General features: G+C 37.7%; 1 protein-coding gene across 1 annotated transcript; it reads right to left on the reverse strand.

Moving 5' to 3' along the window:
* Positions 1-27,941, reverse strand: KIF27 (kinesin family member 27). Its single transcript, XM_080362406.1, has 18 exons — positions 27,450-27,941; positions 25,919-26,313; positions 24,594-24,794; positions 22,335-23,293; positions 15,780-15,923; positions 13,222-13,428; positions 12,494-12,669; positions 11,986-12,119; positions 11,283-11,438; positions 10,037-10,242; positions 8,966-9,163; positions 8,502-8,615; positions 7,240-7,416; positions 6,398-6,613; positions 5,441-5,647; positions 4,451-4,649; positions 3,837-4,001; positions 1-2,201 (listed from the first exon to the last, which is right to left on the reverse strand). Exons 2-18 carry the CDS (start codon positions 26,226-26,228, stop codon positions 1,738-1,740), a joined length of 4,233 nt encoding a protein of 1,410 aa, XP_080218532.1. The 5' UTR covers positions 26,229-26,313; positions 27,450-27,941; the 3' UTR covers positions 1-1,737.
* Between the last annotated feature and the right edge of the window lie 34 nt (positions 27,942-27,975).

Genomic DNA, 27,975 nt, shown 5'->3' on the forward strand with positions numbered 1-27,975 from the left:
TATTTTGCATGCATAAAGAACAGGTTTTTCATGTGTGGAAACTTTAAAATAAGAGGAATTCATGTTTATAAAGTTATAGAGTATTATGAGGTGCATGGTAATGCACTGTATTATCTTAAGAAGAAATGCCTTCAACAATTCTTTAACTTAATATGGAGCTTTAGTAAATAAGTACACACTTGAAACTGTATTTACTGGTTCCTGTTTATTGCTCTTTGATTGGAAACATTAGGTGAATAATATATACACTAATATTAAACTTAGCATTAGTTAAGGCACATTAGTTCCATGCAGTAAAACCAATCAAGCTCAATCCAAAAACAACCAAGCCAGACTCCAATCCTTACCTCATAGTTCAGCTGAATAGGTAATAATTAGCTGTAAGTGTGAAAGATATAATCACTTGACATGTTAAGTGGTTTGTCCAAATAGAGTGAAATATTTTGAGGTCAGAAAGTTCAAAATGTGCCACAAGACAAGAGGTCCATTTATCATGCTGTAGTAGCATCTTCATAATGTGGACAGATTTGAACTGTGCTTGAAGCATGGAAAAATGCAGTTCTTCTACACCTACAGCCACACATGCTATACACAACACCTTGCCTAGACAACACCAGAAAGCAAAATTCCTTTCCTAAGTACATTTAATAATCTAAGACAACATATTCAAACATGACTGGCTGAAGTCTGCCACTAAAATAAAACTAAGCTAACTTTCAGTACTGCCACTTCTTATGTAGGAGAGAGTTTTGGTTAGCACTGCTAATCTCATTTAAATGCAGACATTCTGGCCTCTGCCTTCAAGTTTGTGCAGCTGTTAAGTGTATGTTTCTCACTGACCACTGCCCTCTTACAAAAAGATGTGCTTTTCATCTTGAACATATTACCAACAATAGCATAGCAGTAAAACAAAGGATATGTGTAGTCCTTGCTCTGAAGCAGATACAAAATCCAGAAGAATAATTTGTCTATGAAAGGATCTGACTAATTACTACAAATAACATATTGGTCCATCTGGCTTACCAAGAGGATGCTGAATTTGGTCTCCTTTTTTTCCATTTTAGTAGTACAGAAATAAATATAACACTTTGAGTTGCCAAGTGCAATTCTTTAAATTTCGCACAAACAAAAACAGAAAGTGAAATAAGCAATTCTCTTAATTCAATAAATAGGCCATAAAGAAAATTTTAAAAGTAGGTACTTTCATGTTCCTTTTCAGGAACAAATTCACCTTTAGGTACGAATTTTGCTCTCAAATATGGCTCATATAAAATATTTTTAGATATAAGGAGTACAGAAGCCAATCATTATCAATACTAGGTGATAGTCAGGACACTAAATTTTCTAGCTATATATCCAAATACATTAAATAGCTTGTTACTCTTTCTGACCCAAGAAAGTGAAGAACAATATTGTTCTGACACCCAAGTTACACACGTGCAGTGCACTTCACAGTGTAATAAAAAAAAAAAAAAAAAAATTAAGTTACTGCAAAAATCCTCAAACCAATATAAGTAATTTCTTCAATGTTAAAAGGCCTTCAAATGAAAGATCTTAGACACTGTATTAATTAAAACCCATCTCAGGTTCACTGAAACGGTGTGAACATTACACCTAACATAATGAGCAATAAGACCTAAAGAATATTTACTCATTTATCCATGGTTGATACTTAACAAGGCCATGAACAAAGAAATCTAATAAAGTTGTTTCAGTTGCAACAGCTATTAAAAATAACTATGTCTTAGGGCCACTAGACTTTTTGTCCATTTTGGCGGAATCTGGAGAAATAAGACCAACACCAACTGCAAGGCTGGAGCGTCGCAAAGATAATTCAGAGGGAGGAATATGACGTAGCTCTCGGCGAGACAGTTTTACTGAAGTTACTCCTTGAAGTTGTGTTACAGCTTCTCGTCTCTGGATGACAGAAGGTAGCTGAGGATGAGATTTCAAAGGCTGAGCTTCATCTGTTCCTGTTTTGTCATCACTAGTACTCGACGAACATTCTTTGTTGCACCCAAATTCTGAAACATCTTCTCCAAGCTGGTATGAATTCTGCTGTGCTCTTAAAATACTTGTTCTGTCTGTTTCTTTTATTTTCCCTGGATGATTATTGGTTTCAGGGTTAAGCGTTGACCTGAATTCTTCAGAAACAACTTCTGCTTCTTCTTGAGTGGATGCCTTGTCATCAGCACTATTATCTAAAATGAAATTTATCAGGACATAAATAACTAAAAGTTACAACTCATCTGAGTGCCTGTTGTTGAGAAATATTAGTCAGTCAATATGGTTTTACAGCATCAGTAACTTGTGAATGCAGTAAAAAATTGTCAGCACATCACATTTTGTCCTTTCTGTCAAAATGTTTGTCATCTACAAAAAAAATCAGAGGTATTAACTGTTACTTTTCTCTGACAATGTGCTGGTAATACAAGCCTCACCATTCTAACATGTAATGTATCCTAGTAGGCAGTCTTGAAACAACTGAACCATGATGGTCAAATATGCAATTATTCATATATTCAAAAAGAGCCAGCAATTAACATTCAGACAACAAAAAAACCCACATTCTGCAAATTTGACTGTAATGTACACACAGGGCTTTTATTATTTTAAAGCTCAGCAACAAATTATAAAGTTTTTATTACATGTGTTGCAGCATGCCTCAAAAAACATATTCAAAAGAAAAATAACTAAATACAGAGTATTTATTATAAGATTTACAAATATATGTATTTGAAAAAGTTGGAAATTCACAGTGATCCTCTTCTCCTTGCTACAATTTGGCTAGGATGGGTGTTTTCCCACAGGGACAGATGTCTTGAACTACATGCTTCTTTGCATAGTAGACAGAATAGTCTTTCCCATGCTCATTTATAATCCAGCCTCTAGAATATTCATGTTCACAGTTTGACAATGTACTTTATAGTAATGAACATGTTGGCTCATTATCCTGCCTAGAGGGCAAGGGCTGAGCCTTAATTCACTCTGGGAGCAGCAGGTATGTGACCAGCACCTATGTGTTAGGCAGTGCTCAAGTGGAAAGAAACAGAAATATCTGTTGGGAGGAAGAACCAGTCATGCTGAGCCTCAGGAGGAAAGATAGGGCCAGCAGGACTGTATTGTATTATGCGTACGGGGTATTGGTGGTGGCATCGACAGGTGTGAGACAAGCAAAATAGTGACAGAAATTGAACCTTCTGTTCTCCTCCACCTGAAAAGCTCTATTGTAGGTTTGGATTCTGGCAAGTAGGATATGAAACAATTAAAAACTTGTAGTACCAGTTGGTTGTTGTTTGGTTTTTGAGTTTTTTATTCCTTTTTTTTCTTTTTTGATCTTTTGTGTGTGTGTCAAAGCAGAGAATCACATTCAAAAGCTTGCTTTTTTTTTTCTCCTACAAGTGTATAAATCCTCTGAAAGTATGGAATTCTTCACTGACAATCTCCCAGTAAGTAACTTTAATGAAGTGCTAGGAGCACCCCATCTAAAAGCATGGCATATGAGAAAGCAGTTAGTTACAATGTCATTAGGATTCTTTTCACACAGTAAATTTCCTTTTTCTTAATCACAACAGTTTGAGGTTGTAGATGCTGAAGTTATGTTAGAATTCAGAGAAAACAGAACACAAATTTAAACCTTTAGTATACCACTGCTACAGCTACAAACCAATGTTGTCTCTCCTTTGAAACTTGGGGACAGGTGTAATATATTCCTGGAGATCCATTAGCTCAGTAGAAATAAGGGTTTTGTGTCTATCTAATACACTTCTGTGTGTTCATCACTCTTCAAATGGTCTATTGACAATTGCATAAATATTTTAAGATAATATACTTACATTTAGTGGATGCCAATAATTGACGGGATGATTCTCCAAAGAGGCTCTTCAATTTCTTCTTCAGTTCTCTGCTGGTTTTCTTATAGAAAAATAAGTCTTTTTCCAGTTGCTGGACTTTTACTTCATATCCTTTCAAGGTTTCTGCAGTGCCTTCACTATCTTGTTCTAGGACAAGTGAAACTAGTTTAAGAACCATATATCTGTGCCAAAACCCAAGATGCCCAACTAGACAGAATTATGTTTTGTATCTTGCTGACACTTTACTTGCAGTCTGTACATTTTAACTAGGATGACACAGGATCAAAAAGGCCCTGCCAACCCCTCTTGTCAGTTTTAATAGTACTATTTAGAAGATCAGGATTAGGAGGGTGTGTATCTTTCAACTTCCCAATATACACAGATTCAGTATGAAAATACAACAATTTAAATACTGCTTTAAAAAAATATGTGTCTGTTCCTCAGCATCCTACACAACATCAGAGTTAGTCACAGCCAAAATGTATCTTTGAACCTTATTGTTTTTTGGGTTGTTTTTTTTTAGTTGGAATATAGTATTTCTCAGTAGTGACTGATGATAATACTTGCTGTACAATCCCCCTCCTCAAAGCAAATACCTTTGAAATGATGCAGTATTAACTGTAGTTTTTTCTCATGTTCTTTGTGTTGTAGGGTCAGCTGCCTGTCACACTGCAACTTGACGTGTTCAAGTGCAGATTCTAATTCACGTATTATGTTTTCCTGATCTATGACTTTCATTTCCTTTTCTTCAATCTGCAGTTGTAATTTACGTTCAGACTCACGTAGGCTAACAATCTAGGAAAGAAATACACTTCTTTTGATTTATCAAACCATTTTCATAAAAGCTTTTACCCTTCTACTTAATAGATTAGAGCATGCAAAAGCAATGGTCTCTAAAAGTCATAAGCTAATAATGGAAGCAGACTTGCCTGCTGCTACAAGTTTACACTTTTAGAAATGAGCTCTGTACATTTTGATCACATGGACTAGTGGATTTTTTTAATACCCTGTGCAGAATTTAAATGAAAACAACAGTGTTTTCCTAATTCTGGAAAACTTCCAACTTGCATCCCACAGACGAGTTGTTCACAAAATCACCAGAAGTTTGCCCCAGGTCACAAAGACACCATGTTCTAATGCATTTCATTTTTATGTTTCTAGATGTCAGTATGATTCCTCAGTATTTTGCTGTACACACTGTAGGCACTGCAGTCGAAGTTTATACTAGATTTAGAAAAAAAATAGGAATACTAGCCTGAGCTTTACCAAGAGTGTAGTTGGGAGGAATTTCAATACGACACCATTTAAGTATGTTGCTGATTCAAAAGTAAGCAACACAGAACACTGGAAAGGAACAATGAAATTTCCAGATTTGCAGCACCTTTTAAGCTAATAACCCCAAATCAGGATATATGTTAACACACAAGTATCCTATTTAGGTTAATGTAAAAACAAAACAAAAAATCAGAAATAACAGCAAATGTATGTGACCTGAAAAATTTTTCACCAAAAGCTTGTTAAATATATTTTTATTTCTTGACACCATTTAATTTCATTATCTAGAATAGTAACTAGCCAAAACAAACCTTGTTGAAATATTTGAAGAGAATAGCTCTGAGCTCTGGAGCAGACAAGGAAACTAGTTTTCCTATTACATTATTCTCGCTCTGTGAAAGAATCTGAGAAGATGACCTAAGCAAGTGCTGGCGATTCTGAATACTTTCATTCTTGTAATCAATAGCAGCCTCCAGGGCTTCAATTCCTTCTTCCAGCTGGAAAAGAATATGTTCTTCCTACAGAGAACACATGTGTGAGATCTTAAAGAAACAAGGGTAGAACTAATCTTTCTATATATAAGGTATTCTTTAACTTCATTCTCAAGGGTGAAACTAAACTGAAGGGCAAGACAAACTAGTAGCAGTACAGAGAATGGAATGGGAAAAATAAGAAATTTTGAGAAGCGAGGCAAGTAGGGTTCTTTCTGGCACATTATCACCTCAGCCACATGCCCATACTTTTTCTCAAGTCCTAGAACCCATCTGTGCATTTTATAAGAATTTACTGTATCTTCCATGAATTCATACTGCTCAATGCAAGTGTGGACCATCCAGGTAATATGACTTATTTTTGCTGTAAAAATATGGAGGCCTTCAGGTTAAGTTTATTTTTTCATAAAATCCTATGAAAACAATTAAGGGGCATCACTATGCAAATACATTGGCTTGTTCTGTGTCCTGACATTAAAATATCTGCCTATGATAAACCAATGAACTTCTAATTCCCCTACCTCTGATTATATGATCCTTAGGCCACTAGCATTTGTCAAAGCACTAGTTAAATTAAACATAAACTTGGTTCACTAGTATGTAAGTAGTGCTGCCATAGCAGTATTTTAACATTGCTATTATATTTACAGAAGTACCCAACCTCATTTCCTTGGTTCTAGCTTCTCTAATATTTGGAGACATTTTAGGTTCTGACTGGAACACTTTATTATACAATGCTACCTAAAACCTGTATTTATCTCAGAGTTGCTTACTTACTTCAGGTGACAACACTTTACCGTCTTTCAGCTTCTCATCCACACTATTTCTTCTTCTGAGCAGCAGATCCCTTTCCGTCTGGAGAATCTGAATTTTTTCCAAAAGGTCTGCCTTATCTTCACTGGTGCTGCCCTGAAGCTGCATACCTTTATCACACAGTTCCTGATCCAGCATACTTAAGCGAGTAGACAATTTCATACTATCTTTGTTTAAAGCCTAAAAAAACCACAGCAACCACAGATATGAAATGAGATACTCCTTCTAGTAAGACAAATGCAAGTGAGACCATCACATTCTGCAGTGAAAGACTTGTCTGCTTCTAGCATGTGATCCCATTTGCTTTGACTAGACAGCTACCATAACATTTACTATTTATTTGGAAGAAGAAAGGAAACAAAAATGCCCAATGTGCACTTTTCCACATACTAAAAAATAAAAGGGCTAGTCATTATAAGTCACAATGATACTTCAAGTTTTATTTGCTTTTGCTGCTGAAAAATAAATAATGCAAAATGTTTCCCTGTCATATTCTCTAATTTATAAGAGGACTGGGACATTTTTAGATACCGTATTATTTAATGCTCTGCAATAACAGAACTCCACAGTTCAGATTTTTGTTTTGTTGTTGGAATTTCAGGGAGAAAAAGTGAAAAAAAATATATTATTCTGTGCTATTCACATTTTAAATGTTGATTTGCTCGAGCCACACAATACCTTCATGGCAGTGGTAGAGACATATAGAACATGGCTTGAGCCTCTTCTGCTATCTGCCTTCCCCTCCACACCTAGTCATTTAGTCAGCACTATAATTGTGTTGAGTTTAATGTTTTTTCTTAATTTACCTGGCTAGATCTCAGTTTCTTGATTTCCAGGTGGCTTTTCTCTTGCAATAGTGCTTCTTTTTTGGCTACAATGGCTTCTCTTTTCTTTAAATCTTCTTCTAGTTCTCCTAACTGTTCACGCTGTTGAAGAATTCTTTCCATTTCTTCATCCAGCCATTTCTTTTGCTCTTCTAATTTCTAAAGTTTACATAGAGAGCATTAACAAGGGCTTTTTGTGAGAGAATTTTATGATTATGTTTTTCCTTTTTTTTTAGAATAACTGATAAAATTTTAGAAGAAATTGACATTTCTAATGTTAACTTTAATTCTGCAGCAGCCTTGACTCAGAATAATAGAGAAATTGAACGAACTTAAAAATGAGGCTCAGCAATGTTACATTACTACATCTTGTATTCTTTTTCTAAGAACAGTTATATAAATAGATGTCTTCTATATAACCACAGCAGGTAGGTTTGGATTGTGCTACAAGAATTCAGCTAGCCCACCCTCATTGCCTTATACTTGCCAAAGACCAGCTATTTGTGAAAAAACATTAGGTGACAAGAAATTAAAATGTTGACAGAAAAACAGACAGTAAATGAGAGCTCTGATCCTGGTGGTACACTCCATTATAATTCTTTTCTGAAGCCACAGTTTGTCAGTGGATATATTCCTGGTAAGACTAAAAAGTTGCCTTTATTTAACTTTAAAAATTTATTTTCACTTTTGAAGGCTCTTGGTAACTCATGAAACTTTCATGTTCCAATGTCCACACCTGAAATAACGTAGGTGGCACTGCTGCATAGGACACCTACTTTTCTAACCTTGTTAGGAACAACCAAAAACACAGACTCTGCCAGAGCAAAACAAAATCAAACTCCAAAACAAACACCACCCCCCACCCCAACCAAATAAGCAAAAAACCCCCTGAACCAAATAACAAAAAAAAAAAAACCACCACAAAAGAACCATGGAATGTTTGTAACAGTTGACCAGGATCACCCTCAAACTTACCAGACAACAAAACCTACTGAATTCTCAAGATCTCTGAATCAGCACTTTTTACAAATCATAGAAAGGAAATATATTAGAGCCCCTCTTTTCCTTCATTAAAAAGGAGAACTAGAGCTGCTAGAGTATAGTCCAAATTTTTGCTACAGCAAAAAAAGAAGACAAAACTATGGTGCAATACCCTTCTTCCAAACACTTGACAGAGATGACTATGGATGAACAAAGCAATTTTTTTTTCCAAGCCCACACAGAATCGGGAATAGATTAGCTACCTGTAGTTTCTGTGAAGCCTCCACTGAGTTATTTTTCTTCTTTTTAAAAGCAGCAATCTCTTCATCCTTAAGTTTAAGGATCTTCTGTTGTTGCTCCATCTTCAGTTGAAGTTCCTATAAACAAACAAAAAACCTCATGCTTCCTGCCTCAGTCAGTCTGTTTCTACTGTGCATTTAATGTCAGAGTCCACAAAAGTAAACAATCTGAAATATTCACCCTAAATTTACAGGTAAAATTGCAATTCAGGGCTAGACATCATGCGAGAAAACAAACGAATGAAAATGCTGAAGAGAAAGGCAAACTGAAGATTTCTGTGAAAATGTTTATAGACAATTTCTTCACTGTCAAGAAAGTCATTACTTAAAACTGGAAAGCCTAGCAGTATGTTTTATCATTTTGGGGGAAACAGAGGCAAAATCGGTTCATCTCATTCTTTGTCATAAATAAATAGGAAGAATCCTACTTTAATTTGTTCCTGGTCCCGCTGAATCTCTGCTTCTAGTTGCTTCTTTTTTTCACTCTCTTCACGCAGCCTCTTCTGTAGCTGGGTCTGCTGATGCTTCATCTGAGCCACGTTCTGCTCAAGTTCTATTGCTTGTCTCTCGCTTTGGTTAGATAATGAAGCCAGATTCTTAGTGTCTTGCTGCTGCTTCTGTAAGGCCTGAATGTTCATGGCAAATTTCAGCTTAATAGGAGGAAAACTTAAAACTAAAACATGACTCAGCTTCATTCTTTATTTCACTGAACTCTTAAGAGTCAGCGAGACTTACTAACTTCTGCCCAAACAATCACTCATTTCTGTGGTTTCTGAACTATCTGGTAAAGTTAGCACAGGCAGAATTAATCTCAAGCAACATGAAAAGGTAAAGATACAGCTCTTGCGCAGCAAAACAATGAAAGTAGTAAAATCTAACAGAAATCACAGCTCTGGAAAGCATACAGAGACATTACAGTGCCAGAACGCTGGTCCTGAGCTCAAGTCAATAAGCCAGCTACCTCTTTCGGTATGGTGCTTGTCTGACCCACCATTCTAGGACCAAAAGGCAACAGAGCACCTAAGCTGGCCCTACACAGAACTTAAACTTAGGTATAGCAGAATTTAAAAGTAGAAGGTCAGTGTGAAACAAATATGACTGTATTGGCCCTGGTCTTGCAAACCATCACTGATTTGCTTAGATCTGGAATTTATTTACTATTTTCATAAAACATCGATTTTATTTATGGCAGGTAATAAACTTGCAATAGCCTTCTTGTGTAGGTTTTCTTACAGTACTGCATACAATGGCGTACGAGCATCTCATATCACCCACTTCTTTCTTGGTTTCTTATCTACCAAGAAAATACTGTATTTATCTAACCATGTATGTGTTAAATAGCATTCTGAGTATAATAGTACTAAATTTCTCCTTAGCTACTTCAGTCTGACTAGCTTCCAATTTGTAAAACAGGTGAGAGTTTTACAAGCAGAGTGTTAAGGTTCAGAAGTGATAGTGAGACAGATATTTGCAAATCTTAATTGTCACATCAGAAATACCTCCACTTTCAACATAGCTGCATCCATCTTCTTCCGGAACTCTTTTTGTAACGTGACTTTCTCAGGAATGTCTCTCAGCTCCTTACTCTCTAGCTCCTGAAGCCACTTTTGCGTTTCAGCCAGTTCCATTTTGGCCTGCTTGGATTCTTGTTCCAGTTTATTTATCTTCAAAGAATATTGCCTGCTTACAGACTGAGCATCCTTACCTTAAAGACACCATAAACGACTAGTTTAAAAACAGCAGGATAATGAGCTGAAATGTGACACTTGATTCTGTAGTTGAATCTGTACTTCTTTCTTCCTGTCTAAACCAGTAATTTCTGAGACATTTTCTAAACCTAAAGAAACATGAAGTTCCTTTTTAACTCTGAAATAAAGGAAGGAGTCTTAAATCTGAATTCTTCATGAGTCATCTGACGTCACCAAATAAAGTGCCACCTGAGTGTCAAATAAAGTGAAATTCTTCTGCCTAGTGGAGTTTTTACCAAAATAGCTCTCCTGTATTTCTTTTTGCTTTTTCCAGAAGAACATGCCATTTATTTATTACTCAACTTGCAGCTTAATAATCAGTAAACAATTTCAGCTTCTGCTTTTACTCTCTGACTTGCTATTTTTGGGTGATCTTTCCCAAAGTACTGTTTTTGGGTGCACAGAATCTTTACCAGTGCCAAAAGGCAACCTCAAGATAAGGTATGCACAGGAAAAGAGTACAACTGAAGGGGCTGAGCAAAGAGATCCTTACTGTCATCATAAGCCTAGTTTCTGTCAGGCATATACACTCCAGGACAGATAGGTAAGAGATGTGGCTAACAGGGACACTGACCTTTTCCCTCATCCACTTCTGACTCCTGCTTCTCTACTTCAGTGCTGGGAATGCTTACATTCCCAGCACAGTGATGTATCTTCTCTCCTATCCCAGACACCACATGACAAGTACATGTCCGCGAAGAGATCAGTAGCACTGAGCATACATGAAAAATTACACTATTGGTGGATAAAAGCAATAATCAGCAAAGCACAAAAAAATATTTAATAAATATATATGTGTACCATAGCAGTGTAGGCTGTAATCAAAATTTACAGCCTTCAGTTCAAACATAGCAAGTAATTAATTAAAGGTTTGAATTTTTAGGTTCTTAGAAGTATTATTGTGTAATTATGTAAAAACTAAGACATGCATGATATCAGAAGTTTTGTGACTTTTCTGAACTTCTTCATTGTAATTTTCCTTACAGTAGCCAGTTACCTGTTCTTACTAATTCCTTGATAAGTTCCTCTTTCATTTTGATATTAAGCGCAAGTTCTCTCATTTTGTGCTCGGCCTCTGTGAGTCTCAACTCTGAATTCTTTAACTTCTGCATGTTAAAAACATGACTTTTCTGGAGGCTGTCAATCTCTTCACCTTGAAAGAAAACAAAGCAATATGGAGATAAAAAATTTTGAATACACTCTGCATCCACAAGATCGTGCTCCATAAAATTTTATGTGTGGAGTTCTTACATATGAAGTAAAAGAACCAAAAGGAGATAACAGCGCGAAGAGTCATTCCCCTGCCATGTGTCTAAACAGGAAAAAAAATGATGGCATGCACTAGCATTTCAAGACCCAAAGTGGGAGGAACAATATTCCTGAACCATTTCAGTGCATCTCTGATAAGATAATAGCATCTATTTTCTTTCATTGAAGCCGTACTAAAGATTTATATCTAAACAGGTCTTTGATGTGTGAACTGCTTTCTGGCTAGTAAGTATTACTTAAACATTAAGGTCACTGACATCAGTTTCAGAAAGGAGAAGAAGAAGAGAATCTTGAAAGCCTATGTTGAACAGTAACAAAAAAATTGTATCCAATGTATATATTTTGCTGGGAAAAATAATGGCATTTGCTAAAGACATTCTTGCATATTCTGACACTGTAATAAGATTTTTCCCTCATGACTTCCATTTTACCTGTGGTTGTGTCAGTCTGTAGTGCAGATTTGTTGGATAAACCAGACTTGTCTGCTTGACACTTCACGTCACTTAGATCAGGAAGAAAGCATCGAGAAGCTTGTTTTTGTGTCCATGTTCGGTTTATGGAATTCCTAAGGAAGAATGAATAACATGCTACATTCCAAACACACAAGGTTTTTAAGCTTCATGGGAAGTACATGATCTTAACAGAGAAGAATCACAGACTCACATAGGCATTTGTACCTTCTTTATTATCTACTCCCCACTGCCCCAGCCCTCCTGATCTACATGGTAGATTCTGGCCCCGAAACAAGGGTTGTGTAGTCTTTATTCAATCAGAACCCTATGTTTATTAAACTTATTTTGTAATATGCCCAATTAGTCACATAAATTTACCATAAGTAACATCACAAACAATCACACATTATGGCAGGATTAGGCAGTAATACTATCTTTGTTACACATTTGTCTGTAACAAAAATTAAAGAATAACCAAAAAAATTACTTAAATGAGGTTTTCTTTTTGCTGCCTGTATTTTCTTCCTCTTCATCACTCTGATCAGAGTGGTGGCAGTGAAGGACTTTATCCTGATCTTCTATGTTGTTCAGTATCATCTGGCTGCGAGCACGGAATTCTGCCATTATCCAGGCCAGGGAGAAGGCAGGGGGGCTGGTATACACCTGCCAAAAAGCATGCAGAAAGTGATGAGTAAAAACACTTGCAACAATTTAGCATTCTTTACTTATATTTTTTTAAATTTCAGTCTAAAAGTCTGACATCACCTGAGCTTGCAGGCAAAATTACAGAGGTTTTCTGTAATAACTCTGAATACCTTTGTAACAAAAGGTTTTGCCAGATCTTGGAGTACTTGTTCCAAACGTGACAGAAGGCACCGTTAGGAAATTATTATCCAATGTATTCAACATATTGTTAAGAATAATAATTCATTTTTGATAATGCTTCATATCTGAGCCCTCAAAAACCTCAGGAAAATACCAGAAAAGACCATGGCTTTAGTACTTGTAAGTGATAATTTGAAGACTGAAGGTTTTTGACAATTGTGGCATAGCTCATGTCCATTACAGACAGTAAAACTATGTTTTTCAGAGTCTTCAATGGGAAGCTAAACAGCATCTGAGAAAGCTACCATAATTTGTCACATAGAGTCTAATTATTGAACTATAGCAATTACAAAGTAAAGAAAAAAAAAGTTACATTTGGATAGACCTTACCTTTCGGGTCTCCGTCCCTAAAGGTGGGTGAAGGGAGTGTAGCAGACTCTTTGTGAGTGGGACACTGTATGGCCTCCTTGCAGATTCCGCAACAGCTGGCCCATCTTCACAAGCATTTGAGAAGTCCAAAGTTTTAACATCTGCAAACTTCTCTAATGTTTCCTTTAGCTGATCAATAACCATTTGCTGTTCCACCATTTTCTCATTCTTATGGGGAAAAAAACAAATGAAGCAAAACTGCTGCTTATCATGAGCTCTGTATCATATTCACCATTTCTAAATTCCTTACAAAGGTCATGAATCTTGTGAACCACTCACTGATGTTAAATTCTTCTGCAGTGCACTGGCAAATTCTGCACTGAAAATTTTATGACATATCATTAACACACACCCACACACCCCAACTCCAATAAACTTTAGAGACATTTTTCTCCAGGAAGACCTATCTCAATTAAGTTACGTTAGCTTATCTAGGCATCTAGTGAGTAAGTGACATACTTATCAGCCCATGCTTGCTTTATATGTATGTTTATGAAGAAGTACAATGTGAATTAAACAGAAATGTTCAAATGAAACACATGGTCTGAGTCTAATTAATTAAACATGTATGCAGGCTTCCTCTTCGTCTTTGAGCAGTTTCACTTTAAAGATTATTTGCATTAATAAACATAAACATGTATATGAACTCAGGATCCTTTATACAGGCTACTTATTTTTCTTCTACCCAGCCTGAACTTTGCTGGTAACGCTAGCTTAGAGAATATATTTATCTGCTTCTCCCACAGCTGTCTTTGTACATTGTTGAAAACTACTTATCATACCTAAACTGATTCATCCATAAGGCCAAGATTATACCAGTTTTCAACTTTCTATATTCCTTTCAATTCTTTCCAAAGTACCTTTAAAGTCTGGCCTAGTAACTAAAGTAAAGTTGAAGAATAACTAGTGACAGGCAACCAAAAGCAAAATATCTTTCATTTAATACATTCTCCTACTTGGAATAATACATTTTTACTTATTCTTTATATCCTGTTTTCTTAGACTCCAAGTTCTTTCCAAACATGCATAGATTATGCCTCGCAAATTGACATCTTGTTGGAATACGATACATAATAATCCTGTCCATAGGAAATAGAATATATATGAATGCCATACTTGTTATGATTTTAGAAGCAGTAAAGGCCAACTGCTCCACCTTGAAGCCATTATTTGACCATTTTAAGATTCTTTGTCCCTGATAACTTTGTACATAAAATCCCACAATGCAACATGTTACATAAATACATAAGTCTATAAACATTTAATATCTATCTAGTACATGCAACTTTTAAAGTTCTTATTCTGTTACATATCACTAAATTACATATTCCTGTGAATACAACTTAAAATATTTACAGAAGTGTTTGCTTTTCATTATTCTGCCTATTTTATATGTTTTTAAATAACAGTGGCAGTTTATTGGATTAAGTACCAAAATGGTGCCACAGAGCTCTCAAGCTTCTCTCCTGTCTCTGATACTGAAACAATTATGATCTTTTACCTACACTGTGACTGCTTCTGTGACCCCCACCTTCTATCCTCCAGAATTTATATAAGCATTATCTCAGTGTATTAAGTTGGCACTATGCTGTGCACGTTAAAAAAAAAAAGTCTAGGCTGAAGTGACAGAAAAGAAAGAAAGTGACAGAGCAAACAAAAATACGATGACTAGTATACTCACTTTTCATTCATTGACTCTCCCCAAGCCATCAGCAAAGAAGAGGAAAAAGGAGAAAAAGTAGAATAAGGAGAAGAGTACTAGCTAGCTATGCTTATGCTTTTCTCTTAAAAAGTCAGATAATAATTTATTTATCATCCACATGACAGCAACACCAGGAGAGTATTAACTATTCTATTTAAGGTCTCTTGGATCTTGAAATGTTTTATACTTACTACCCATCATAATTTCATTAGAAAGCACAAGATCTAGAGAAGAAAGGAGGCAAGCAGTGTTTCTACTATGTCACTCAGTTTTCTCTAATAGTAAATGCTTGGAAAATTAGGATTAAATTCTGTCTTATAAAGACAAAAGGTAACAATTCTGTAACTCTTAATAAAGGTATAACAAAATACGCTTCTATACAACTTTTCAAATAAAGCATTCTATAGGATCTTTATAGTATTTTTTGGATTCTAACAATCTTTAAAGGCCTTTCAAATCCTATTTCATTAATTGTCCTTAAACTACTTAGCAATAATACACATGTGGGGAGAAGGGGGTGTGTTACACTTTAGGAAGCATGGAGAGGCTAAATGATTTACCCCATGTTATACAGGAAGGCTGTGGCACAGCTAGGCTGATGTACAAACTTCAAGAATCACACTATTGTGCTTCATCCACTAGATGAACTCAACTCATTAAGTGACACAGCTCTAATTCAAACAAAATACCCGTAAGATTGACAAGCAGTTATACTGAAAAAAATCCCGAGGGACCAGTCTTGAAATAATGAATGCATTCATACAGTGGAAGGATGGTTCAATACAGATATACATAATGTGTACCAGAGGAAAAATACCTGTAATCTATGTATTTCTTGAGCCTCCTTTAAAGATTCCAGTTGTTCCTTATTTTCCTGTAGTACTGTCTTTATGTGATTCTGCAGTATCTGCAGTTCGTGATCCTTCTGGCTAAATACTTCTTCATCCATAACTAGAGCCTGCTAGATAATAAAAGAAAAGTTCAGCTGGGGAAAATAGGACATTATTTTTAAAAACAAACCAAGAAAGAAACAAATTCATTTGTTGTTAAAAGGTGTGATCAGAACTGCAAAGTTTTGAGGTATGTATGGCAAATTGTCTAAGTGGTTTCGCTGGTTTCTTCCAGTTATTTCTTCACTTCTGCTTCATCTATTGATTTTCTTCTGACAAATTTATTTCTTCCAAATTAAATAACGTACCCATAACCAAAGCTATTTTATCAAAGTAGATATCTAAATCCAGCTATTGTCTTCAGGGTGCTGTGAGATACAGACACATGATCTCAGCATCAACCATAAGATTAATACACTTCTCAAATTAAAAAATGACAGCTGTCCTCATTTTGCAACCCAGATAACAGCCTAAAAGTTAAAGAAACCATACGAATGCTTCTTCAGATGTTCATGTGGATAAATAATCCAGTACTGATTGAAGGAGACTTTCAAATGTTGTTACTCTTCCAGAAAGCCTGTAGAAGCCAAATATGAAGTATGGAAACATCACATCTTATTGTTCTAAAGCTGGGTACAACTGTACAACTAGCTTACCTACGTCTTTCTTTCAATAAAAGATAACTTTTAATAGCTTTTAAGAATACATTGAAGAACCTGATGTCTCTTCAGGTAACAGAGCTTTTTCCAAAGTCTGTGTACCAAGGCAAACCTTTCTACTAAATGCAGTTGACAAGTATATCCTGTCCCCAGCTGGTGCTGTATCATTATGCAGAGTGGAGCCAACTACAGAAAAAAGTTTGCACAGATGTTAGCATGGTGACAGAGTGGGGCAGGATAAAGTGACAGAAAACTAAGTGGCATATTGTCCATATTGTATTAGACATACATAACTAAAATCAGACTATATTTGCTCATTTCTATTGAGTGTAGATGTCAGTGGTTTGGTGGGGGTGACTGCAGGGATGGCGTCTGTGAGAAGAGAGCACGGTTGCCCCATGCTGGACACGGCTGGCTCCAGGTGACTCCAGTCAACTCACCACAGGGCACAGCTGAGCCCCTCAGCCAAGGTGGTGGCCCCGCTATGATACTTAAGAAAGGGCACAAAATGTCAAACAGGCCAAAGAGAAAGGAACCAAAGAAGTGAGAAAAAGCAGAGGGAACACCAGGAACAGGAGAAGGATGAGGTGCTCTAATTGTTGTCATCACTTTAAAGAATGAGTCCTGTCTGCAACTCCTAACCTAAAGATACAGAAATCATTTCAGTTTTAGGTCTGTCTGCTCATATAACAAAGATAAGAGTGACTTGTAAAACAACTGACCATGAGCTACAGCTACTACTGACCTTGCAGCTCTAGACATTTTGAAGCCTGCACAATTAGTTGATTCTTGCTTTAACACATATCTTGAGACTGTGGGATAAAGTGTCCTTTAGCTGAATGTTGCTCATTATACACTAAAAGGATTATGTAATGCAATATGCAAATGTGTAACAATTGTCTCTTTAGGCTGTGAACATAGTGATAAGATTTTGTATATAATGCCTTTTACTTTTCTTGCTGGCATGATGGCTTTATCACAGTATCACAGTATGTTTGGGATTGGAAGGAACCTCAAAAGATCATCTAGTCCAATCCCCCTGCTGGAGCAGGAACGCCTAGGTGAGGTCGCACAGGAACATGTCCAGGCGGGTTTTGAATGTCTCCAGAGAAGGAGACTCCACAACCCCCCTGGGCAACCTGTTCCTGTGCTCTCTCACCCTCACTGAGAAGTTTTTTCTCAGATTTAAGTGAAACCTCTTGTGTTCCAGCTTGATCCTATTACCCCTTGTCCTATCATTGTTTGCCACCGAGAAGAGCCTGGCTCCATCCTCGTGGCACTCACCCTTTATATATTTGTAAACATTAATAAGGTCACCCCTCAGTCTCCTCTTCTCCAAACTAAAGAGACCCAGCTCCCTCAGCCTTTCTTCATAAGGGAGGTGCTCCACTCCCTTAATCGTTTTGTTGCCCTATGAAGGACCCTCTCCAGCAGTTCCCTGTCCTTCTTGAACTGAGGGGCCCAGAACTGGACACAATATTCCAGATGGGGTCTCACCAGGGAGGAGTAGAGGGGAAGGAGGACCTTTCTCGATCTACTAACCACCCCCCTTGTAATACACCCCAGGATGCCACTGGCCTTCCTGGCCACAAGGGCACAGTGCTGGCTCATGGTCATGCTGTTGTCCACCAGGACCCCCAGGTCCCTTTCCCCTACACTGCTCTCTAAGATGTAATTTCCCAACCTATACTGGAACCTGGGCTTGTTCCTGCCCAGATGCAGGACTCTACACTTTCCCTTGTTAAATTTCATCAGGTTATTCCGTGCCCAAGTCTCCAGCCTGTCCAGGTCCCGCTGGATGGCAGCACAGCCTTCTGGCGTGTCAGCCACTCCTCCCAGCTTAGTGTCATCAGCAAACTTGCTGATAGTACACTCAATTCCCTTGTCTAAATTGTTAATGAATATATTGAACAATATTGGCCCCAGTACTGACCCCTGAGGCACTCCACTAGATACTGGCCTCCAACTAGACTCCGCACCATTGACTACCACTCTCTGGCTTCTCTTCTTAAGCCAGTTTGTAACCCACCTCACTACTCTATTGTCCAGACCACACCTCCTCAACTTAGCTGTGAGGATGCTGTGGGAGACTGTGTCAAAGGCTTTACTTAAGTCAAGGTAGACCACATCCACTGCTCTGCCATCATCCATCCACCTTGTTACATTCTCATAAAAGGCTATGAGGTTGGTCAAGCATGACTCATTCTTGGTAAAGCCGTGCTGACTGCCCCTAATAACCCTCTTATTCTTGATATGCCTTGAGATGGCATATATTCTAGCATCCAGACTTCTGTAGCTCTGTAATCAAACATTATCTCATTTCTGTGTGCTAAATTTGGCCCATTTATATGCACATCAGGTAAAGCACCCTGGTTTTGGGACAATAATCCGTGGTGGAGCTGACATCCACACTGTAGCCCAGGGAGGACTCATGCTCAAGCAGATGGGTATTCCTGCCCTTGAGGAGGCTGTGTGAATTGGAGGAAAGGTGTGAGGAGGAAAGAACAGCAGAGAGAAATTGCTACGTACTGACCATAAACCATCCCTCTATGTCCTTGCACCCCTTGGCAGTGAGGGACAGGAGTATGGAGTGAATGAGTGACGATAAGCCTGGAGAAGGTGGGGAACAAAAGCATTGTTTTAGTGTTTTTTTGTTTCTCACTACCCAAATGAGCAATTGGTATTTTCATTCATTGATAATAAATTTGAATAATTTTTCCCCAATTCAAGTCTGGTTTTTAATTGGTAAGCAATCTACCTGTCTTTATCTCAACCCACAAGCCTTCTCATTCCTGTTCTTCCTATTTTCTCTCCCCAGGTCCTGCTGATGGAGGGGTGAATAACTGGCTGTCATGGTTTAACCCAAGTTAGCAACACAACCATGATAGCTGCCCACTCCACCCCCCCCAAAAAACAAAAGGGGGAGAGAGAATCAAAAGGGAAGGGAGAAACATGGATTGAGATAAACACAGTTTAATAAAATACCAAAATACTAATAGATGACTAGTAAATATATATATAAAATAGAAATAAAAGATATTCAAAGCAATTTCTCATGAACTCTGTCCACAACAACTGAGCAGCCAGTCCCAGGAAGCCACACCTGGTCCCAACAGCAGATCCCAGAGAGAGAAAAGAGAAGGAAAAGGCAGAAAAGCCCAGAGGCCTCTGCAGGATCACAAAAGGCAGGGCTAAATGTCCTGCATCAAGGCCCCCTCTCCAGCTTGATAACAAGAGCAATCAAGGGAAAGCAAAAGAGCAAACTGGAAGGCCCCACTCTTGTATCTGAAGCATGATGCTAATGGGATGGAATACTCTCATTTATCAGTCTGGATGTCAGTCAAACTCTGCCCCACCCACGTCCCCCCTTCCCCACTGCCTCACACCTGTGGGCAGAGCACTCAAAATGTCCTTGGCTTTCAGATCAGAGCAATTAAAAACATTAACTCTGTGCTGGGGTGTTATCTGCTTGTTCGCAAACTAAGTCCAAATAATGAGCATGCTAGCTATGAAAAAGAAAGGTTTCTAACTGCATCAAGAAAATTAACTCATTTTCAGTCAAACCAGCACAGTGGCTGAGCGGGAGTTTGGCTGTTAGCTATGACTAACCCACTACACCACTACTTTTATTTTGTGCAATACATCATTATCCAGGCAATCATAACTGTTAGCAAAGAAATATGTATGTATACAAAAGAATAGGTCCACTATTAGCTACTAAATCTGTCCATATGCAAGCCCTGCTCTTCAGTCTGTACTGTCAAGTTGATTTTAGCCTCTCCCTAACCATCTCGCTCCTGGCCCTGGATGGCACACTCATCTGGGGAAATTTAAGTCTAAACTCAGCACTTATACTGTTTTGAACCTAGGAAACAGAGCTTTAAAATAAGCTACAGAAGAAAATCAAGAAGTAAGAAAAAAGCTGTGATTTAGATTGATTGAGAAAAAAGACAGAATCTGTATATGCAATTGCCTGGTAACAGTCTATCAGTTTATCACAGTTTGGTGTGCAAACTGAAAATGGGTGGATATTATAAAATTCTACCTTGTTGGAGCACTATCTCCTTCTACTAAAAGACAGACTCAGATTAGTTTTTCTGCACTGTTTATCTTACATCAGAACTTCACTCGTTTTCAAATAAGTGTACATGTATTTTAAGTTACAAAATTAATTTTTGTTTGAGGCTTTGTTCATTGTACACTGATCTGCATTATTCTGGATGTTTTGTTATTCATAGTCAACATTTTAACTCACTACATCCAAAATATGCACTTCCTAGATTTATTTCATTAAAAAAAAATCTTTATCTGATCACGTGTCAGTTCTGTGAGAAGACATTATCATGCCTGAGAAGGCCAAGAGCTCTTTGCCCCCGAGGTCATTTTCTAGCAACATTATCTGCTGTTTGAGAAAGAGCTTATTGGAACTACAGGAATGACAGGATACTCAGGGGATATCTGCATGCTAAGAAGCCCATATCTTGTTTCAAAATTCTCACCTCAGCTAGAAAACTGTAAAGAAGTATGACAATACCAAAAAGCAGAAAGCTGATATACAAGCGTCAGAAAAGTGATAAAACAGAGAAATCTGTAAATAATCTAGAAAATCAGTTAGCTGAAAGGATGATAATGAAAAGGAAATGCAGGAGTTCTTGGTGACCTCATTGCTGAAGAAATATACATTAGGAAATTAATTAATGAAAATGGCTGAGGTACCTGCAACTTCATAACTATCAAACAGACTAGTATATACTACATACATAGCTTTAGATAATATTAGATAAAAGTTGGGAAAACTTAGTCCATGGTTTATTTGTAAGTACACTGATACCTGTGAAAATGTCTGCATTGTAGTTATATCTGTAATGCTTCTGACAGATTAATTTATTTGCAGGATTCACAAAAATTTCTGAGCTTACAGGACTGAAAGTAGATGTGGTAGTTTAACCCCGGTACGCAGCTAAGCACACACAGATGCTCAGCCACTTAACTGTCCCCTAGCCCCAGTGGAATGGGGGAAGAGCAAAGGAAGAGTAAAAGCAAGAAAATATGTGGGTTGAGACAGAAATTGTCCAGTGAGTGAAGGTGACGTGGAAGAAGAAAGAAAACAAGACAAGTAATGCAAATGCAGTTAATGCAAAACCAATCGCTCACTGCCTTCCACAGGTAGACTGATGCACAGCTGGCTCCTGAGCAAAAGACAGCTAATGCACCTAAACATTCCTCCTCTCCCCTTTTATTGGTGAATGCGATGTTATTTGGCATGAAATATCTCTTTGATTAGTCTGGGCCATCTGCTTGGTTGTGTGTGTCCCCAGACTTTTGTGCACTCCCTGATCTGTTTACCGGCGGGCAGAGGCAGAAACAGAGAAGGCCAAACATGGTGCAAACACTGTTCAGCAAGACCTAAAACATTAGTGTGTTATCAGCATCATATTGGTCACAAATCTTATACACAACACCCTACAAGTTGCTATGAAGATAATTAACTCCATCCCAGCCAGACCTAGCATACTAGCACAGCCAAAATAAAAAATCTAACAGATAAACTGCTCAGCCTCATATAATCATCTTCAAACTGACTAACCAAAATATAACATTACCTATCTCTGTCATGATTAAGATGATTGCCTATTCAGTCATCCATTAAAATAAAACCATGTCCCAGGGACTAGACGGACAAAATTAAATGAGACTGTGAATTTAAATAGTCAAATTAAGGACAGGTAAGTGTAATAGATTTACTATTTAGAAATTGAATTAAAGTTTAAGCAGACTGCTCTTTCACATAGTTATTTAAATAATCAGCTTATCATTTAATACCTGGCATTTCTTTAGTTCCCTCTTTAGCTGAAGGATTGTGATGTGATGTGACTCTTGGCTGGTCCCAGTCCCCATGTCAGTTACCTGCATGGTGAGATCTTCCTTCCTTATTTCCTGCACCATAGCGATCCAGCTCTGCAACCTATCCCGCTGACTTCTTTTTAAACTAACATCATCATTCAAATCAACCAGAAATGGGAAGGCTTCATCTATACAATTTCTATAACTGAAACATTGAACCTGAAGCCGGCAGAGCTGCTCCTCAAGTGAACTGATACGAGATCTTTCTTGATTCAAGTCATGTGAACACTGATTACTGACTTGCTGGTTCTGCAGAGCTTCTCGAAGCAATTTGATTTCAAGTTCCATTTCATCAAACCGGTCTTGATCAGGGTTGTAATTTACAACTGGTTTATTTCTTATGTTTCTGGCTCTGTTGGCGTATTTGAGGGAATTTAAAGATTCATCAAAGTCTGATGAGGATGGACTTATACATGTTATCATGACAGTCTTGGCATTTCCTCCAAGGGAGTCTTTCAGAATACGGGTGATTTTAGCATCCCTGTATGGAATATGTACACTTTTTCTTTTTGGGTCTCCAAGAGCACTGATAACATTTCCCAAGGCCAACAGACCGCTATTGATTTGAATTGACTCTTTGAAGCGTTCACCGGTATTTCCAGTCTTTGTCACTCTCTCTGATCCTGCCAAATCCACAAAGTGAAATTTGGAAGAAATGATCTGGGCTGACTTCCAAGATGAATCCTGTGCAGCATCAGTATTAGTTTGAGACTCTGCACACTGTTTCTGACAAATACTGATGGTAAAAACGGCGTGAGATCGACTGGAGTGCTCATTCATTTGTGTCGTGCCTGTGTGACGAGCTGCGTTGCCACTTTCCAAGAGGCTTATCACTTCATCTGCACATTCTACTTGGAATTCCTTAGCACCAACAATCACTTCAAACACCCAACCAAAGAAAGTAAGAATAACTCAATTAATTCTAAATTGTCCAGCAAAAATTTACAGCAATTAGAAACAGTGACAAATTACAGAAGTATGCAAGCCTGCATTATTACAAGGCCATAGTATACAACTGTAGAAAAACAAGACATTGGTATATGAAAAGCATGAGGTAAAACATATCTGAAACCTGCAGATATTTAGTATATGGGCGTATTGCATCATAGCATTTGAAACAATATCTTAAATGCAATACACAGCCTTACTCATTTACATATTGCTATATGCAAACTGCAATTTAGTTCTATCTATAAAAAGTATGTGCAAAATCATCTCAAAGGACAATTTAAAAAATACTAAAAGTAAAAAAGTTTGGAGTAGAAATGATTATCTATGGTAAGAACAGAACTTCTATATAGCTGAGGTAGGTGGGCCTTTTGGACAGTATCTATTAGTAATCTAATAATTTGGAAGTGTATTTCTACCAAATACTCCTGGCAGCATATTTTTTGCCCTTTGTTTTAATAAAGGATGGAAAATGTCCTAGCACAATCAACTGAAACTGAATCAACCAGTACTGGAGAAGTAGTTTAAAATATATTGCAGGGTCCTTGTGAAGCAATGATATTGTCTGTAAGGTTTGTGCTAAATTAATGCCTCCTTCCAGCTACAGACAAGAAAATCATGGCAGCTCAATGCAACAGAACATTAATATTAAAGCAAATACAACAATTAGAATATGAAGAATAAAGAAAAACAAACAAACAAAACCAGATTATGCAGTCTGAGAATCAAATATCTCTGCAGCAGATTCTTCTAGCATTTTCATGCAGTGGACAGGAAAACTATAGGATAATTGTTAATTTCAAAGCCTCTAAAAAATATCAGATGCTACTCTTAATGAAATGTTCTCCTTCTCTCATTTCATACCAGAAGGGGGCAGATATTTGCAGTATCAGTGGCTTAACAATTATAATTTTTAATGGAGAAACAAAGGTTCAACCTTAAAATACTTATTCAAGTGAATAATCACACACTATTGTCTTTCTAGACAGAATTTCCAAAAGCAATAACTGTATTTCTACATTATCATTTGTTGCAATTTCCGGTGGAACATCTATATCGTTCACAGGCATCTAAACACAAAACTGCTTAAAATCAGATAAATTCAGTTTATATTCTGAAAATGCAACTTTTTCTAGTATTAGTAAAGAATAAGCTCTTTTGAGAGAAGGCAAGAATAACATGGGCACACAACTGAAATGAAACACACAAAAATTTAGAGCTGAATCCTACCTGTATTGCCCTTTTCATCTTCTCGGATGTGTAATTCTTTCACAGAGGTCTCCAACTCCAATAAATCTCTAAGTTCTTCCTTGTAAACCTCTATGTAAGACACTTTCACATGGAAGTCTATCTTACAGTTTTCGGAAATATGCTGGAATAGTTCCTGGATAGCCCGTGGGATTATGCCCTTTTCATCCTCTGCAACTGATGCTAAGATACAAGCAAAGATGTCACGGAAGTTTGCAGTGGCTCTGCTGCATAAACTGCAAAGACTGAAGATTGAGATAAGTCTATATACTAAGGAATCTGAAGAGCTCAGTGTTCCCAAGGATTTTTGTAAATATTTGTTTTCCTGGGGATGAGAATATTTGTGTGTATACATTAAGAGGATTCAAAGCTAAGTTCTAAATTGCATAATGTCATAAACGTTACTAAAAATATGGAGGATACTTTAAATCTATACTCCTCAGAGTACAGATGCCTTCTTTATTCCTACTCATTATAGTTGGCAATGACATCACAATGGTCTGAGAAATTATAAATTCTATTTAAATACAGCAAAGATTATTAGTAATTTAGGGAGACAAGATTTACAAGCAACATTTACAGTTATTTCCTATTTTTTCAAAGTAGATATGGAGCACTAATGCCATACTAGTTTTATCTTTGTTGTTGTTGTTTTTTAAATATTCAGTGCCATCGCTAGAGGTGTTTAAAATATGTGTAGATATGGTGCTTGGGGATATGTTTTAATGGAGGATTTGGTAATGTTAGGTTAATGGTTGGACTTGATGATCTTAAGGGTCTCTTCCAGCCTAAGTGATTCTGTGATTCTATGACTCTAAATAAAAGGAATATTTTAATACCTACCAAGAGATTCAGAATGATCTATTTATATCAGTTTGGAATACTTAAATAATAATTTCTATGATGTTACAGAAATGTCTCTCTCAAAGAAAAAGCAAAGAGTGAGCAAGCAAATGATTAACTGCCTAAAACAGATATTTTCAAGGTAAGACAAATGTAGCAAGGATCTCCAAACACTGTACTTCAGGAAGAAATTCTAGTCTATGTTGCATGTGAAAATATGGAAGGAAAAAGCACTTTATAAATATATTTTTTGTATAGCCTAATTCATGGAGAATTTGTTTTCAGAATAGTCTAATTATAATATAGACTTTGGAAGCTTTTTTTTTTTTTTTTTTTTTTTACTATACCTTTTCTTCATTAGCCCTTAAAAATTCTGCAGCATGATCTGCTACGTATTAAATATTTAACTTGCACAAATACATTCTTCACCAGTTTTAAAAAAGCCCAAACTTTCTACAACCTACCAATGTGGCCACCTCCAATGGTGTAAGTCTTCCCAGAACCCGTCTGTCCGTATGCAAACACTGTAGCATTGTATCCCTCAGTCAGAGACACTAGAAGAGGCTTAATGCAAACAGTATAAACTTCTTCTTGCGTTGAGTTTTTGCCAAATACAAAATCGAAAGTGAAGACACGGTCTTTCCCAATGATAATTTGTTGTGTATTTGGGACTAATCTCACACACACTTGGTGGTTATGAAGTACTTCTTTGGAAAGCAGAGGTCTGATTCGAACCGCGACTTTAACTGGGATCTCCTCCGTGACAGACTCCATCCTTGCAGTCCCCACTCAGTATTCACACAGTCAACAAGAAATCTGTTACCACTTCTGTGTTCACCCCTTTCACAGGTGTCTGCAACTAAAAAATATTTTTTCCACATTAAGTAATAAATAATAATTAATTTCCTACTGAAGTAGAACGTTGACATTTCCTAAAGAATACATAAGCACTATTACACTCTTGAAAAGTACCTGATATAAAAGCAGCTATATTAATAACCATTAAATCAATTCATAAATTATTTTTTCCTCTATTGATTTCCAAGCTATCAGACTCAACCTTAGTTCCGAAAGTTGCCTTCTTTTCTACCTGAACGTAACACAGCCATGTAAAGCAACAATATTCTAAGAGCTTGTTAATAAACAGTGTTGATAAAGCATATGCTTACAATGAATTCTCTCATTTTCCTGTTCCAGCTGCATTCATGCTGCATAGGCAAAATAAATCAATCAAACAAATCCTTTTTCTCCAAAAGTTATATGTATACACACATGTGGTTTAGAACCCTCTTTCATGTAAGAAACAGCAGGCATTTGTAACTCAACAAGCACAGATAAAGCAGTTGTGCTGCCTGCAAAGGAGGTGAGATTTTAAACATATCTAATTACTACAAATAAAGCATTGCTCTGATTTAAATCTGCATGATTAAGTACACATGTAATGATTATTTATTAATTACATATATTAGCAACTATGGTTCCTTATACCGCTCCCTGGGTATTAGTTCTTACAACATAAGCAGTGTGCAGCAGCACAACTGTAAATATCAAGAAATAGCCTTTCTTTACAGCTGTCTTTCATGGACATTGAAAAACCCTCACAGGTACCAAATGCTCCTCGATCCCAAACTTTTTTCTAAAATTTTTCTGATTCTAATAATCTTTGCAGTGCAAGGGAAAGTTTGGTTGAACTTCCTTCTCACTAAACTCCCACATACTGCCTTTAAGTTAGCTGTATTACCAAACTGGCAGAACTCATCAACTCAGCCCCCTAAATCCAAGTTTGTTGAAAACAAACAGCTTCAAAAAGATTTTGCGTTTTATTTTATTCCGTGTATTTCAAGAACTTGGCCGTTCAGAATTGAGAAACTACCTAAAGTTGTAAAACCCCCCTTTCTATTAACTGAGCAGCAGCAAAGCAAATAAGCAAAACACGAGACTGAAATCAGGTGTGTATCATAGACGTGGCGATCGGAAATAACCATATAAACTTACTAACTCCGCACTCAGAACACACTCTGGCAGGGCTGTTTTTATTTATCCGGGTGCATTGCTTTTATCCCCTGGCAAGCACCGCTGTGAAGCGCGGACCTTCTCCCGTCCCTTGCAGAATCACACGGCAATGTCACTGCTCCGCGCCGGGCTGTGTGCGCACCAACGGGTCACGCCCACGCACGGACCCGCTCCCGTGTGGACGCTCCGCGCTTCCAGAACGCGGGAGCAAACACCCTGCGGGGTATTTTGGGAGCGGGCCCGGTACATTCTGCCGTGTCTCGAAGCGCACCTTGTACTCCAAACCTGAGGGGAGCCGGAACGGGATCACGCCCGGCTCTCGGGAACCGCCCGGTGCCGCGGAATCCAGGCGCCGGGGCTGGCGGAGCCCCGCTCCGCCGTGCCGTGCCGTGCCGTCCCCTGCCGTGTGCCGGGCCCGGGCGGAGGGCCGCGGCAGGGGGGCGCAGGCCGCGGCGCAGCCAGCCGGGGCGGCGGCCGCTCTCTCCCCGTTGTTTACGGCGTCTCGCTT

Source organism: Nesoenas mayeri (assembly GCF_963082525.1).
Source record: "Nesoenas mayeri genome assembly, chromosome: Z".
Classification (NCBI taxonomy): Eukaryota; Metazoa; Chordata; class Aves; order Columbiformes; family Columbidae; genus Nesoenas; species Nesoenas mayeri.